The sequence below is a fragment of the Marmota flaviventris genome, chromosome 15 (assembly GCF_047511675.1).
Source record: "Marmota flaviventris isolate mMarFla1 chromosome 15, mMarFla1.hap1, whole genome shotgun sequence".
Lineage (NCBI taxonomy): Eukaryota > Metazoa > Chordata > Mammalia > Rodentia > Sciuridae > Marmota > Marmota flaviventris.
The window spans coordinates 7,053,115-7,070,364 of NC_092512.1; the positions used below are offsets into that span (position 1 = coordinate 7,053,115).

At 43.6% G+C, this 17,250-nt stretch overlaps 1 protein-coding gene across 1 annotated transcript in view; it reads right to left on the reverse strand.

The window, feature by feature from the left end:
• Positions 1-493: 493 nt before the first annotated feature.
• Khdrbs3 (KH RNA binding domain containing, signal transduction associated 3) overlaps positions 494-17,250 on the reverse strand; it is a 169,509-nt gene continuing 152,752 nt past the window's right edge. The window contains exons 8-9 of the mRNA XM_027947253.2: positions 2,891-2,949; positions 494-1,103 (exon numbers count right to left, since the gene is read on the reverse strand). Of these exons, the coding sequence (XP_027803054.1) occupies positions 1,012-1,103; positions 2,891-2,949 (151 nt within the window). The 3' untranslated portion in view covers positions 494-1,011. The remainder of the gene's footprint in view (positions 1,104-2,890; positions 2,950-17,250) is intronic.

Below are 17,250 nucleotides of genomic sequence, written 5' to 3' on the forward strand. Positions count from 1 at the left end.
CCGTTTAAGGGTTACACATCCTCAGCCTTGGCGAGTGGACCTCAATTAGTCCAGTCAGAATGTCTTTAAAAGCTTTGTGCTTATTGCTTCCAGCATGGAGCGAGGTGTTCATTAAGGAACCAAAAGTTTCATAAAAAATCCAAAGTTGCACTAGTGAAAAAACGCTCAACAAGATGAAAACTGATCACATCTTTTCCAGAAAATCCAGTAGTTATTTTAAAACCAGTTTTTAAACAAGATTTGGTTTTGCGTAGTTTTAACGTGCCACTCAAGCAGCTTGATACCATTTGGACTCTTTAAACAGCATTTAGATCTACGGTGAGCATATAATGGTACATTTAATTTTATACCATTTTTAAAGTAAGTTGTACAATATTTAGTGTGACCCTTTTATGACAAGCATTGTTAAAGGAATTCTTTCCCTGTTTACAACTATTTATGAAGGCCTTTTTAAATAAGAAAAACATAAAATTGTTAGCTCACACACACGAAATTTCTTTCAAAAGTTTATTTAGTATCAAGCAAGAGGAGACTTTGCTTAACACTACAGAACATTTCAAGACTTGAGTTACAAAAGAATACCACATTATTTGCACTTATAATTGGCTTCCCTTTTTACGCATGTTGGCAAGAGAAAAAAAAACTAGCATATGGCTAAAAGATAAAATAACTAAATTCTATGGAAACCTTTAAAATGAAAGGTGAGGCTTATGTTAAAAGAATGGATTAACATATTTAGTAAACCTATTTGTTTTAACACTAGTTAATCAAAGTTATTTTTTTTTCCTTTTGATGACCTATTTTTTCATATACAGACTGGAAATAACAAAATTTTACATGTCTTTTTTTTCCTGCCCAAGTTGATGTTTCAACAAAGTAGTTTTAAGTTCCATCCATTCATATTTTAAGCATTTGATTTATTTAAAAAGGGATTGTTCATAGAAAAAAATTACTTTGAACAGTATACAGGACGGGTGGAGATTGGCTATTTCACAACATCAGACAGTACAATCAGTATCTGCCATATGGCTGGTCTCTGTAGATGCCCTTCGCTGTCCTCGATGAAGGTGCCTTGTGTCTTGAGTTAGTCCACTCCTCTTGCCCTGTAATCGGGAAGATGAGTCACAATTAGTCACTGCCATGGACCTAGTGGCCTCATCTATCAGAATGTGATTTCGCCCTAAACCAGTGGCAGATGTCACAATCAAGAGACACACTTCTGAGGCACCCATAGAAGCAGCCCCAGGGTCTCACTTTAGGAAAACCACACACAATGGAAAACGACCATCTCACTAGAAAAAAATCACCTGGGAAGGAAAACGGCTTGCACCTGATCTGCCAACCGCCTCGGCAACCACAACCACAGCTCACAAACCATGCAAGACTCAACTGCCCTTGGCCGAACACAGAGACATCTATGAGTGGGAAATGGAGGGGTGAGGATCACTGCAGCTTCTTCTAACAGTGACAATGAAGAGGGAGAACACAGATAATGTGTGAAAACAGAAGGAGAAAAACCGGAGAATGAAATGGGAGCAGGAAGATTGAGGGAGAGAGGGAGTCTCGCTCCTCTTTGGCCCTTTCATAGAAAGACTAAAGGAAAGCTGCCCTGGTAGGAAGTAGGCCTCCAGAGGACCGCCTGGGCCCAGAACAGGCCCGACACCCACAAAACCCCACTCACTCGTGGATAACCAAAGACGTTCTATGATCTTTTCTCTTGGAAATAAACACCTGCTCCTCCTCGGGATTCTCAGCAAATTATCTACAGGCCTTTGGCATCAAACAGTTAACTTCCTGCTGCAACACACAGCAATTTAAAAGCCATGTGTCCACAGAGACCAATTTAAGAAGCTGTGAAAGAAAAATGCTTAAAATGACCTCTTCTTTTGATAGGAACATGCAATCAACGTCATTCCCGCTAGCTAACTCGTATCAATTTAAGTAGACAGCAGTCAGCAAGCTAATGTATTTCTCTTAAGTGTTTGTTACAAATAAGAAGGAAAAAAAGGAAAAGAAAGAAAGAAAAAGGAAAAAAAAAGAGGCCCAGATGCGGTCACCACAGCTCTGGGCAGGTGACACAACAAAACCTACTTCAAAAGGAACACTGGAAACGGCTTTTCACTTACGTTCAGAAAAATGTCATAACATCCATTAGCCAGAATTTTGACTCACCTGCACCGGTACAGCCTTCTCAGAGCTCTGCAGCCGAGAAAGCCCGGCTTCTCTGATCTCTTTGCCCTGCTGCAAAGGCGCTTCTCACTATCATTTTGTTGCTGCCACCGATTCTTTTAATTAAACCTGTCATCTTTCTGCATATTGAGTCTCAGGACAAGAATTCCCCAGCAGCTCTACTAGCTCCCACTGAATTAGAAGGACTTGAGTATTTTGCCTACGAGCTTGATAACTCTCATCTCTCCTTCCTGGACCAATGCTTTTGTAACCTTTAGGAACAACTCCCAGTGGGATTTTTTGAGGCCTTGAACTAGGAATGAATGAAAACATACAGATGGGGTGGGAGAGTTACTTTAGAGATGCAGCCTCAGCGGCTTCATTTCAAGAAGCAAAAGACACTTCCAAAAGACCCACAACACCAAATGTCCACAGTTCAGTTCACTACTCTATTAAACTGGATCAGCACGTGGCTATCGACCCTACAGAAATCTAAGCTCAGAATCTGAATTCATGCAACTTTCTGTAAGTCTTTAGTTCTCTTTAAATATTACATTTAAATGCTAAAGGAGCCTCTGAAAATAGATATGCACAGAGGAACTATGAGGAGGCTGTGGTTCCATAGTCAAGACAAGTACGGATTTTCGCACGAGTTATGATCTCCAAGGTCTTTGATAGCTACCTGCCCTATCTCTATACTGCTACTCTGGCCCTTACTCACCATAGGAATCATAAGTCTCCTCACTGAGTCCGTGTCCATAATCATAGTAATCAGCACCACTGCACAAACAAAAGAAAACACAGTTAGCACAAAATGATTTGGCAGCTTTAAGTCATGTCCAATGAAGTATCCTAAAAACTAATAAAGACCAGGGCTGAGAAGTCAAAGAAATTCCCCCTGAGATGACAGTCCTAGGACAGAGCTTAGGATTATCAAAGGTCCCTCTCTTAATTCCCAAATTTTAATATCCAATAAAAGTGTTTGGCATTTTAACTATAATATCTAGTCAATCAACACAGAGTGCATGCGAAACCAGAGGTGGTACTTGCCCTGGAAGTGTTGGGGTCTGCAGCAAATAGGCTGCCTGGGTTGTGTGGACAGCTCTGGTCCCCTGTGCTAGGTGCTGTGGGGGTGGGGCAGGCAGCCAGCACCTCTTATCTCCAACAGATGAAAGCTCCAGTTTTTCTTTGACCCTTAGGTTCCTACTCTACAACTTGGTGCTGTGTGAATTGTGGGCACTTCTCTTTGTAAGATATTACAAACAAGGACCAAGATCAAATGTTTCATTTCATCAGTGCTATTACATTATCATCAGAATGGTGGACAAAAGGTGCCTGGTGTCAACGACTACGTGCAGTAGGGCAGCAACATGGCCATGAATCTGCCGTCACACAGGCTGAGGATCTGTTCCAAGTACAGGAAAATCTACGTTCTGATCTACGATGTCCTTGAGCTAGCAAGAGGGAGAGAGCCTGTTACCACTGCCATTCTGAATATGCAAAAACACATACACAAAGCTGAAGTACCATAAGCATCTGGGTATCTGAGGAAGAGCTTCCAATCACATCCCCAGACTCCACTCTTTTCTACTCAGTTTTGTAGGAAAACAATCATTTCTACCATTTCAGCTTCAAAATAACAAATAAGGAGTATTCAACATGGAAAGTAACCCAGTTGTTTCACACCTGGGACAGCTGGGATAGGAAGATGCACTCCCTGCCGACTTCTCCCTGGGCAGTGTGGGGGCATCCCAGCCCCAGACGACCTTCATCCATCTCACAGCTAGGATACTCCTCCCCTGGAAGGCTGGGCAGCCAGCCCAGGATCTCACGGAGAACAGGATACCAAGTCTACTTGATGACAAACACCCTGACCCTGGGTTGAACCTAACCTGCTGCTGCCTCATGCTTCCTTTCTCAGGTAAATGACTGATTTCCAGTTCCAACCACCATGTACGAGCAAGTGGGGATCAGTCCTCCCACATAATAGTCTTCTGCCAGCAGGACTCTTCTCCTGTCCTCCAGGCTGTCTCCTGCTTGGACTTCAGCCTACTGCTACCTGCAGAGAAGCCTCCCAGTCAGGGCTGGCCGGCGCCCATGACAGCATGCTTTCCCTCTTTCTCATCCCCCAAGCCTGCCACAGGCCCTTCCAGGCATGTGTGGAGGAATGGTGCACAGAGAAGGGGCTCTTCCTCCACTCCAATGTGCCCCGGACAGCTGCTTAGAGAAAGCAGTGCTGGGGCAAGTTCTGAAAGGCCAGGAGGGTTTAGGTGAAGAGAGGCCAAGGAGAAGGAAGGGACAGAGGCAGTGGCCGCAAGGGCCAGCTAGGCAGAAGCAATAGTACGCACAGAAAGCAGAGGCTGGAAACAGGCTGAAGTATCTGTGTGTCTGAGTAGTTCTATCAAACAGAGCTAGTACGCTGACAGAGTGCCTAGTCCCGAATAGTCCTAGTACAGTGTGCTTCCTCCAGGTGCAGAGCACAGGGCACACCTTGTTATCCTGGTTTAACTGCATCCTTACAATTAAGTACACACAACGTAACACACTACAAAGTCCTATTTCTCCCTAACCGAAGCTTGCTGGAATGCGCCGTGTTAAGCGCCACTGGCTCTTTAATACTGCCCAGGCATGGAAGAGTCACCGCTACCGCTGATTATCATACTAAATGGCAATGTGCAATTTTTCCACAGAGCCACATGTAGCTGCAGAATTTTTTTAAAAAATGGTCTTTGAATTGAGGGTAGCATTCGCAGAAAATTCAGGAGCAAGGAGGGGAGTCTGAGAGGACCTGGACTGCACCACCACGCCCACCGCCTCTAGTGGACAGGCCCTCACTCCATCTACAAGCAGGGATTGGTCTGGGTGTGGAAAAATGACAGAGTGAACAAGGACATGAACGTGAGAGTTATTTTTGAGGTCAAACTGCCAGGCCTTGCTGACCAAATAAGTATTAGGATGAAAAAGACTTCAAGGCTTTCTATTGCAACAGATGATCAAATACAACGTCCTTAAATGAGAAAAGAATGATGGGGGACTGTGGGCCCGTAGCAGAATTCATTCATTAACTTCATAAGAACATCTGCTCTCACACACTCAGCCCTGAGGCTTAGGCACACGGCTCCCAAAGCTCGGGAGGGAGCCACTGCCTTGTGCTGGACCTGTGCTGGAGGGGACTGCTGTTCACTGTGGCGGACAACATATGAGATGTCCTACTGTCCTCTGCTCTGCCCTGTCACTCTTCCAGAAGTTTCTTCTTTGCTCCTCTGGGGCTCAAATGGGGCTTCTCCTCATGCTCAGAGCAGAAGTCAGAGCCCAACAGTATTGCCTGATTACAGCAACTTGTATCAGTTCTCACTGCCCCAAATCCCTCCTCTCCCTTTCTGTGGTCCTAATTTTCTTTAGGGATAGGAAACACAAGTGAGAAAAAAAGGTCTCACTAAAAAAAGAGCAGATAAAATTTTTCAGACATCTCTAGCAATTAGAGAAATGCCTATCAAAACTACTCTAAGATTTCACCTCACTCCCATCAGAATGGCAATCATCAAGAATACAGGCAACAATAAAGTTGGTGAGGATGTGGGGAAAAAGGCACACTCGTACTTTGCTGGTGGGACTGAAAATTGGTGCAAGCAGTATGGAAAGCAGTATGGAGATTCCTCAGAAAACTTGGAATGGAACCACTATTTGACCCAGCTATCCCACTCCTTGGGACTTAAAAACAGCATACTACAGGAACACAGCCACATCAATGTCTATAGCAGATCAATCCACAATAACTAGACTATGGAACCAACACAGGCATCCCTCAATAGATGAATGGATACAGAAAATATAGTATATATACTCAATGGAATATTACTCAGCTTTGAAGAAGAGTGAAATTATGGCATTTGTAAATGGTTAAAGTTGGAGAACATCATGCTAAGTGAAATAAGCCAATCCCACAAAATCAGAGGCCAAATGTTTTCTCTAATATGCAGATGCTAATTGACAATAGGGTAGGGGGTACCAGGGAAGAATAGCATTACCTTACATTAGGTAGGGGAAGTGATGTGAGGGGAGGGGAGGGGATGTGGGGATAGGAAAGAGTAGAATGAAGCAGACATTATGACTGTATGTATATATGTGACTGCATGACCAATATGGTTCTGCAACATGTACATTCAGAAAAAGAAGAAATTATATCCCACCTATGTATGACATATCAAAGTGCATAAATGCATTCTGCTGTTATGTATAACAAAAAATAAATAAAAAAGATAATCCAACAACAATATGGTTTTCCTACATAAGACACCATAGCTTTAAACACTAGGATGCTTTTATAGAGTATTTTTCTTGTCCTGAAAACAGAAATTCAGATTCTGTCCAGTCTTTTGATACAATGTTGATGGTAAATATCAGGCAAGACACCTGAGTCGAAGCTCCAGCCTCTGCAGGGCCACCTGGGGAAGGCGGCTCCTGCTCACCAGGTCCTGTGTGTACACATCCAGGTGAGGGGCCATCTAGATGCCCCCACCCTCTAACAGCTCCAGCATCCTGCATGGCTCACCCATAGCATCTGTTACTAAAGTAGTCAAATAACATCTAGTTTTGTTGAAAATAAATTGGCTCATGGTTTTTAGAAACCCAATACTAAATTAAAAAAATGCTTGGTATTATTTCCAAAGGTCAGAATAACATAATGGCACCTCAGGCGAAGAAAACTGATATTCTTGAGAATTTTATCTCTGTTGCAGATTTGAGAATAACCTTTTCATGAAGCTGAAAAGAACTTCCTTTACTAAGTTCTCAATTGTTTAACCTGAAATTACAAATGCACATTATTGAGATCAATAATCAGAAGGGTCTAACAATAACTTGTGGACATAACTAAGCCTCCTTTAATAAATGAAGTAAGCAGTAGTGAACATCTGCATACACTGGAAATTTGCCTGTGAAATGCTTTATCAGAGCTCAGCATAAAAAAGTGGGGGAGGTGAAGCAGGCTTTCCGATGAACAGGAAGATAAAAGGTGGTGTAATTTGGTCTAGCAATGGTTCGGTGATAAGACAATCTTAGTTTTGACAAGTGAAAACTTGAAACTGACATTTGCTATCATTTCACCCAGTTTCTGATTATTTATTGCAAGACTGTCATCAAGCCAAGAAGCTGGGAGCAGCTGAGCCCCATTCTCCCACCTGTCAGTTCCATCTGAATTGCTTTCACAGCATTTCATTTCCTGCACCTCAAATGTCTATTAACCAAAGATGTGTCCTATTTCCCAAGGATAAGCTAAAAACCCAAGCTATGGCAAAGGAGAAAAAACTCTAAAAATCTCTCCATTAAAGGATATTACTTATAATAGTATTAATAGGTAACAAAAAGTGAGGCTGAATACTCCTCAACTCTATCAAAAGGGACTGAGGGGCAGCCCCTCCCTCAGGAGGTCAAGGGTGGCCTTCTCTTACATGTGCTATGGCCATACCCCAAGCTTTTCTTACTCCTTCCACATAGATGACATGATCAGGGGTCAAGGGAAGCCTGAGGGCTCAGCACGATTCCAGGCTGCAGTGGCTCTTGATTCCATCAACCTGAATTAAGAAACAGCCCTGAGCATTAGAAGATGATGTGTCCCTCTGATCCTCTCCTGCTAGGAGTCAAGTACAAGCTGTAGCACTGGGAATAAGCCCACATCTCCCGAGGCCTTGTCCCTCTATCTAGGGAGGAAGCAGGAAGACCACAAACTGAGCAAGACTCCAAGTAGCATGAAGCCCCTCCTCCCAAGATCACCCCTTCAGAAAGTCAGCAAGAAACTCCTGACAGTTACCTCCATCTACCCAACCTCTTGGCACCTCCCCACCAACTTCTACTTAAAAGCCAGTGGAACCAATATCACCAGGCACCTCACTTCCATTCATGTCAGTTCAGGAAGCTCCAGACCATAATGTCACTTCACTGCAGCGTGCCTGCAGTTCTCCACATCCCCTGGCTATCCTTATCTTTTCTGCCCAACTCTGCAACTCCTTCTACCATGCCTCTGAAATTTATGGCTCATTAATGTCCAATCCTTACATTCTGTCTCTGAAATCTTCTTAGTCAATGGAAACTTGATTTACCTCTAGTTACCACTCTTCCTGGCAGCCCTTTCTAGGTCTCCGCCTCCCAAAACGAAAGTACCTCAGGGCCTAGAGGAGGGTGAGCAGTCTCCTCACTAAGCCCTCCCCTCCTCCCACCCAGGTACACCACCACCACTTCCAGAGCACCAAGACTCGTGCCTCCGGCGATACCTAACTGTCAATCTGCCAACAGCAGCACCATCCCGAGTCTAGAGGGTTTGGCATATGGCAGACGATCCTTCCAGCAGGCAGGCCTCGTAACCCCAGGTACTCTTCTTGTTCACTGATCTTGCTTCCTGTTTCCATCTGTTCCCATAGTATACCCTAGGATCATATCATCAACAAAAACTTGAATTTTCAATTTCATATATGTTACTTCCTGTGATTTTTCTTTTAGTTTCTAATATTATTTTGTTCTTTCAAATCCATTGCAATCATCCTTACTCCTCCCCTTAATCTTCCTATCCCTTGTCAAGGTAACCAATCCCTAGTGCTCAGGGCGCAGGACTACTTGGTAATTTTTAGACAGACAGGATGACTCCTTTTGACATGTGGCCTCCAGGACAGTCCAGCACTTGGCTTCCTTTCCTTGTCACTGGCTTCCTGAATCAGTCGATCTGCTCATTCCTCTTCTCCCTGGAGTCGGAGTGTCCCAGAGTTCAGACCCTGGAGCCTTTTCCTTCGTTATTCACAAAACAAATCCCTTGGTGTTATTGTAACAAATCTTTTGACTTGAAATAAACCTAAACAGCACAAACTCCAAATGTATGGCTTCTGTATTAGGTATTTCTCCTGAGCTTTACATTCATGTTCTAACTGCCTACTTAATATCTCAACTTCTAAGTCTAACAAACAGCTCAAATTTAACAAGGCCAAAATATACTGAGCCTCTGACCTTATCCCTAAGTCTGCTCCACTCAAGTCTTCTTACATTTCAGTTGACAACAAATTTATCTTGTGTGCTGAGGGCACCAAGTTTGTAGTCATTCTTATTACCAGCTGTTATCTTTGCCAGGAACACTTTAACCTGCAAATACATGCACGGCTAACTTCACCTTTCTCACCTGTGTTCCAAAGATGCTATTTCAGCAAGGTCTGCTTGGATGAAACAGTCCCCTACCCTGGTGATCCTGATCCACTGCATGTGCCTCCTTCCAAAGACACCATACATCCGCGTATGATGTGTATTCTCTAAGGGAGGGGTTTGTGTCTGTTGTTTTCACAGATACACCTCAACTCCCTCAGAACAGCCTGGAGTACAACAGACACACTCAGTAAACACTTGTTTAGTACACTGACTGGAATACAACACAATTGTTGAAAAGCTATGCACCTGTCTCAATTTAGAAAAGACAAAATATTAGTGGGCCAAGTTGAACAAGGGGCATCTCCTTCTCCTCCAATTCTCAATGGAGTAAGATGGGAGGGCTGAAAGGCAGTAACTTTTGGAATGCTGCATAGACTTAAAATAAAAAAGCATAATGAAGTCCTGAGCTAAAGTTCCATCATGTGTTCAGCAAATATTTCTGGGTTCTTACTATGTGCAAAAAATACTGTGTTGGAAAGTGCAGATGCAGAAACAAATATGGTGCTGATCTCTGGTATCAAGAATCCACTGAAGGTGTGCAAACACCCTTCAGCAGGACAGATGAAGGCATCAGCACAGAGGCATGCCCAGCACCCAGGTGTGCCTGGGGTCAGAGTCTGATTCTGCTGGGAGGCAGGAAGAAGGTATGAGGGAGGAAGATTTTTAACCAAGGTGACCAGAGTAGTTGAGCAAATGAAAGAGGAGGACAGCCATTGAGAGGTAAATGGGTCAGACTGCAAAGTGTCTTGTCGGCTGACACATAGAAGGCACTATTACTATATTAGTTATATATTACTAACTCGGCTGACACGTAGAAGGCACTAGTATATAGTTCACAATTATACCTATAGTTCATAATTATCACATCTTAATAATGCAAACATTTCATATGCAAGCATTTCATTTAACCTGAGGACAATTCTATTAAGTGGACATTATTCCAGCTCCTTTACACACAAGAAAACAAAGCCCTCAGAGGTTTGAGGACTCTCCATAGATGAACTGTTGGGACCAAGGTTATAAGGACAGTCAGGCCTGTTTAACACCCAAACCAGGCTGCCTCCTCACTGGAATGTTAAGGAGTCAGAGGATTATCTTTTGTTTGTTTGTTTGATCCTGGGGATTTAACCCAGGGGTCCTCTACCACTGAGCCATCCCCATCCCTTTTTGAGATGGGGTCTTGCTAAGCCTCTCGAATGGCTGGGATCACAGGGGTGTGGCACCAGGTGCATTTATCCTCTTGACGAGAAAGCTGGGCAATCTGTTCCCAGCACTGGTCTCCTCTCACCTCCCCTGTCCTCCCCAGTATACCACCGGGTGGGAGATGCACCCACTGTAGTCCCGCCTCTTTTGGCATAAACTAATGCCCTTTCAATGTGATTGATAAACTCTCTTTTTTTAGTTTATGAATTTGTCTTTGCAAAAGTCCTCTCTCCTCCCTTAGTTAGCTTTGCGTTCCTGTTCTAGTAATCTAGTGGCTCCTGTCTGGAGTTCCGGCTCCGCCTTCCCCCTGCTCCTCTGCCCTGTCCCTCCCAGCTCTCCATCCACAGCCACGTATTGACTTCTGAATTCCCAAGTTCCCAACTGGTTGGGCCTTTATAGATGCTCTGTCTTCTCATCCATCTGGAGGATGGCTTCATTTGTAGTCTGTCATTTATTTCTGCTTTTAGAATCTTCTGTGAGATCTGTTCACTTGAGGTATCAATTTTTAAACGCTTTGTAAATTCTAGATATAGATTAATTCTTGCTCATGAGATTCTCATCTGCTTGTCTGTGGATGCTACCCCTTGTTTTAAATGCTTTTTCTGGTGGCTATGGTAAGGGACAGAGTACACCACTGGATGGGAGATGTTAGTAACATGTCTGTATTTGGGGCTCCTGGCTCCCCCTCGAGGGCGGTGCCCTGTGAGGTTTGGCCTTGCGTGGCCACAGCTCTCCTCTGGGCACACTCTGCCTGCACTGCCCCAGAGGCAGCTCTTCACTGGCCAGGAGCAGGACGCCCCGGGGCCATGACACTGGGGTGTGGCCACCTGTGTGAAGCTGTCTTCCCTCAACCGTGGCTGTGGCTGTGGTTGCGGTTGCAGCACCCTCCTCCTGGAGAGGTTTCATCTGATTTTGCTTGCTCATAGATCTGGTTTTACCTGCTTCCCTTTTCTCAGGAATCTTTCACACTTTTCCCTGATACTCCACGAGATTTCAAGGAGGCTGGGTGGAGCATTCTCAGCCCTTTCCTGCAGCTCGTCACCCAGGAGTTCCGGCCTGGCAGTCCGTAGAGGTGGCTGCGCTTCCCAGGCACAGGGAGCAGCCCTCTGTCAGAAGATGCACCTGGGACCTCCACAACTGCAGCAGAGAAGTCAGTGATGGCTTCAGGGCTTCAAAGGACAGGCTGAGTTTTGCCAGGTGCTAAGGCAGTAGGTTGAAGTCAGTGCCCACTGACCATTCCCCAAACCCTGGGGCCCTGAAGGATTTTTCTACACCTGCTCTGCCTGTGCTCTGTGGAACGCCACAGCCTAGATGACAGCACATCTGCTACAGCGGGGTGTACTGAGTACTTTAAGCCCACTCCTGAGACTGAGAGATTCCATTCAAAGTAGGACTGCTCACAGACAATGCACCTGGTCATCTTAGAGCCTGGGATGGAGGGGTACAAGATGAATGTTTTCATGTCTGCTAACACTACATCCATTCTGCACCCAGGGATCAAGGAGTAATTTCAGCTTTCAAGTCTTATTGTTTAAGAAACTCACTTTATAAGGCTACCGTTCTGCCATAGAGATTTCTCTGATGAATTTGGGCAAAGTAAATTGAAAACCTGAAAAGGAGTTACCATTCTAATGCCATTAGGAACACCTGCGAGGAGGAGGTGACAATATCGACATTTTAATAGGGTGGACGACTTTGAGGGGCTCAAGACTTCAGATGACCACTAACTACAAATGTAAAGAGAACTAGAATGAGAAGAGGGGCCTAGTGAGGCGGCTGAGTTGCTGCCCTCTCGTGACAAGACATAATGGACCAGGAGTAGCTTCTTATGGATAAAAAAGCAAAGGGAATGGTTTCCTGAATTCAGTCCTGGTGAAGATACTTTGAACACAGCTGAAATGGCAACAAAGGACTTAGGATATCACATAAACTTAATTCATAGAGCAGCAGGAGAGTTTAGGAATATTAATTCCAATTTGGGAAGACATTCTACTATGGTTAGGCCATCAAACAGCATCATGTGATACAGAGCACTCTTTCAAGAAGAATTCAAGTCTTATCACTCAAGAAATCCATTTTGTAAGGCTATGGCTGCCACAGATAAGGTGCTGCTTCTTGTGGAGGCAAACTGCATGCTGTCTCATTTGAAGAGACTGCCACAGCTACCCTGCCCCTCAGCCACCACCACCCTGGGCAGCCAGCAGCTTGCACCAGCTGAAAGATTATGACTTACTGATGGTTCAAAATGATTTTTTAGCAATAAAGTATTTTTAATTAAGGAATGTATGTTGCTTTTTTAGGCACGATGCTACTGCACACTGAATAGAGTACACTATAGTGTAAACATAACTTTTATATGCAACGGGAAACCAAAAGTCTGAGTGATCTGCTTTATTGAAGTATTCATGTTACTGGGATAGTATGGAACTAAATCCACAGTATCTCCAAGGTACGCCTACAACTGGAATATTTAAATATTTTTCTATTTGAAAGGTTTGTACTCCAATCTGGAGATCCCTGTCTTTATTAGGCACAGGCAGGGTGGTCTGAAGTTCCAGTTACAGAACTTTCAAACTGGCACTGAGAGCCTGGCTGTAACTGTGAGGTGCCACTTGGTTAGAACACCCATCATACAGGCTGCCAGGGGCAGGGTGGGAGAAGAAAACCTGTAAAATAATTATGCCATGTTTCTTAAGCTATGAAATAAGATTTGGTCAACGGCATATGTGAAAAGTAGGGTCTAAAACAATAAGGAATTATTTCTACTCTCTACTCAATTAATTAGAAATTAACAAAAATTCTAGTTCACTGCGGGACAGGACATGTAAAGGAATTCTCTGTATTTTCCTCTTTATTTTGCTGTGAATTGAAAATTCTACAAATGCAAAGTCTTTAAAAATTATAACTAAAAATACATCCCTCACTTTTTTCAGAAACAAAATAATTTTGAAATGACAGATGAGAAACACATCCTTTCCTCCTTTCTCATTTATAAATTAGTAACTGAAAAATGATAATGAATATATTTAAATAATTAATAGCCACCTTGTTTTGTAAAACTAAGGAGTATTAAAATCTGAATTTTATTGTAGCATTATTATTAGTTTTCCTGTATAAGTTTCTCTAAGGGAAGTATACTTGCCTCTTAGGTTTTATGATAAGAGAAAGTGTGCACTCATAGGGGGTCCCCCGTACCTGTGGGGGTGGGTTTTGAGGCTCCCACCAGATGCTTGGACTGCGGTTAGTTCCAAACCCTGTGGTATACCCTTTCTAGCTTAACTGACCACCATTATCATGACCTGTGGCCATCTCTCATACAGTTTGGGATGCAGCTGCAAAAGTAACAGGGATCTCTATCTCCGGGACAGTTTCATGGGTAGAAGGCACAGTCTTGCTGGGGTTCAGCAAGCTCAGCAGGTGCATTTCTTTCCTCATTACTTTTGAACTCTCACCTTTTCACTAAAAGGAGATGCTTTATGTCTTCTCTAGGGCATATCCGGCCTTCTCTAGGCAAGCATCACTACTCTCACATTTCAGGGTCATTTTTGGGTACCAAAAGGGTCGGTCACTGGGACACAAGGAGAGAGGATCTGATAACAGAGACAGCCACAAAGTGACATCAGCATGGACAGTGCGGAGGCACCAGGCAAAGGTGCCGGAGGAGACAGGGCTGCATGGCTGTCCCACACACAGCAGTGCACAATTTGAAATGCATAAATCGTTCTTTTATGCAATTTTTCATTCAAAATTTTCAGAGCATGGCAGATAGCAGGTAACTAAAAATACATAAAGACAAACTGTGTACACACACAAGCACACATATGTACATAGGCACACATATTATACCTCATGACTCTGAAGTAGATCTTATAATTCCCACTTCACAAATGAGAAAAGAGCGACCAGCCAGCACTCCCTGGCAGTGAGCTTCCTAACACCCAGGGAAAGGGAAGCACAGTCCGCTCTGCTCCACACGCCCTGTGGGGCTCTGGCGACAATGGCATGTGCTCTGCACCAGATATGCCTCATCCTCCGCGACACAGCACCTTGAGGCTCCCCATCTTATGGAGGCCACCTCTTAGCAGCCTGAGTCCCGAAACACATGTGCCCCTGCTGCCCAAATCAGTGTCTGCCTACTGCTACCTGATCACAGCTGCAAGATCTCACCATTATGTTGCCTTTCCCGGGTCTCATTCGAGACCTTTTCAAAACCTTCCCCAAAGCCGTCATCTGGGTAGGTGTGCTGCAGTATGACATCAGAAGCCTGGCGGAGGTGGGGGGGGGACAGGAGGACACAGTGCTCTATGGGGGATAGCACCTGCTCTCACAGCACTTCCAGGACCCAAGTGCAGATACTGCATGGGCTCATGTGGTCCAGGCATTCCAATGGGCCTATTTCAGCCAGTCCTCTGCCCCCTGGCACTTCAAACAGATGACTCTCCTTTCACATGCCATCTGTTTCAAATGGCTGTGGGAGGATCAGGTAAGACTATATAGGAAAGCATTTTATGAACAGAATCAATTATGATTATAGACACCCAGTAGAGCTAATGATTAAGAGCCTGGGATTTGGATTAAAGGTCAATTAGTTTGGAGTCCTCTTCTTCCCTTTTAAAGCAGTGTAATTTGGGTTGGCAGTTAAATCTTGAGTTCCATCTTCCAGAAGTGTCTCAGATATAAGTGGTGATCAATAAAAAAAGTAAAAGAAGAAATAAACAAATGAAGTATGCGGTTTATAGTTACTGCTTGATGAGTAATTCCTGTAGCTATGTCTTATGAGATAGGGTGATGAGGAATGAGTGATAATTCAATGAGTTCACATACATATAACACTTTCATTGGCCTGCCTTTTAATGCAAAATAAAAGATGGTTATTATTCTCAACTCAATTGTTAGTATTTTGCAAAACCCAATTTTAGATGTTAACAATCACTTCATCCATAAAGTGTTTTAAATGTGGACACAGGTTGGCCAGAGAATTGGAGACTCATTGGCCTTTTACAATTCTTCTTTTCCTCCCTACTATAAATTGCTTCTAAATTTTACCTCAATGACAAAGTGCAGAACTTACTGGTACTTTGCTTCATTGAAGGGAAGAAATTCATCTTGAGAGGTCATGTGGCCCATCTGCTGGCCTTCAGGCTACACTGTCTTGAGTTCAGGGTCACGTGGAACTTGGGAGATTTAATACATTACGTGACAGTTATCCACTCTCTCTCATGAGTCATGTATTATGCTAAGTATTCCACACAAATTATCATTCATACTTAAAACAAATGTGCAATGTAGCTATTACATCTATTTATAAACACAGGTTGAAAAACTCCTTTCTACCACATAAGAAGAGAGAAACTCTCTCCTCTTACATTATCTTTTGTGAGATGATCATGGCAGGAACTTACCCACCCCCTCTTCATTCAATACTGTTCAACTGGTATTTGTAAAGTACCTATGAGGTGGCCTTGGGAGTGTGGTCTTTGTGATGAAACATGATGGGTCTTGTGTGCAAGTCAGCCCAGAGGAACCAGCGAATGGAATATGATGGTGCTGAGGACCTGGAATTCACGGAACCTAGAAGCGGGCTGCCTAGATCAGTTTTAGGGGACACGGAAAGGTTTCTTGGAGGAAGAGAAGTCTAAAATGACAACTAAAAGAAAAACCAAGATGAAAAAGAAAAGCACTCAATCTGATGTGGCAAAAAGAAATTAGCTAATAAGAGACAGAAAATGATTCTAAAGACGGCCGTGGAGTGAGGACAAAAGCCGACTCACTCTGACTTCCTACCAGAGATTCTTTCCACCTACCTCCTTTTCACTATCATCTAATTTAACAATCTGTAGCTATAATCTCAGACTAAGAGGAGATATGTCTGGGCAGTTTTCAAAAAGCCATATAATTCAGGAGGACAAAAGGAGATCATTGGAACTAATATATCTCATAATCAGGATCTAAGGAAAAAAATCAGAGAAGCTTCTGAAGTTGGGAATGTTCTCCTGCTTATGTGGGTGTATACATGTGGGTGTATGTGTATGTAAAGATGCTGAACTATTTGTTTCAAAGAGGTGTGAATATCTTTCCTGTATGTACATTATATTTTAGTAAAATAAATTAAAAAAGCGACAACAACCCTATTTTATATGTAACAGGGGAGAACAAGCAACAGGCATTTGTTGCCTATTTAACAGGCACTTTCTCCTCCTTCCTACCAACAGATCCCTGACAAAATGGGGAGGGGTGCTAATGATAACACGTTAATCCAGAACACTCTGTTTCTTAGCCCGTTTTGCAGACTAGGTAGTCAATGAGACATAGGAAAATTAAGGAGTGAACTTCCAGGAAATTTCCTAGCAGAAGATCAGGCATGGAGGAGATGCAGCTTTCCACTCTTCCTCTTCCCTCCAACCTGAACTCCAACTCAGCCACGAGAGCACTAGCAGTGTGACTGAGATGAGCCTGAACAGAGAAGGGCAGGAGAGGCCAGGACCCTAAGATCCACCCAGAGTCGTCAAACTGGCCCAGAGCTGCTTATAATGCTGCAGAAAGGCTTCTGACTTGACTGATTTTAGGTTAACTCAGCATTTAACCCAGTCCTAAAAGACAAGATACTGCACTGTGAGCTAAGGGTGCTGGGTATCACTGTATTTTTCTGATGGAGACCTCTAACCATGCTTCCTTATTGGAACAAAAAATAGC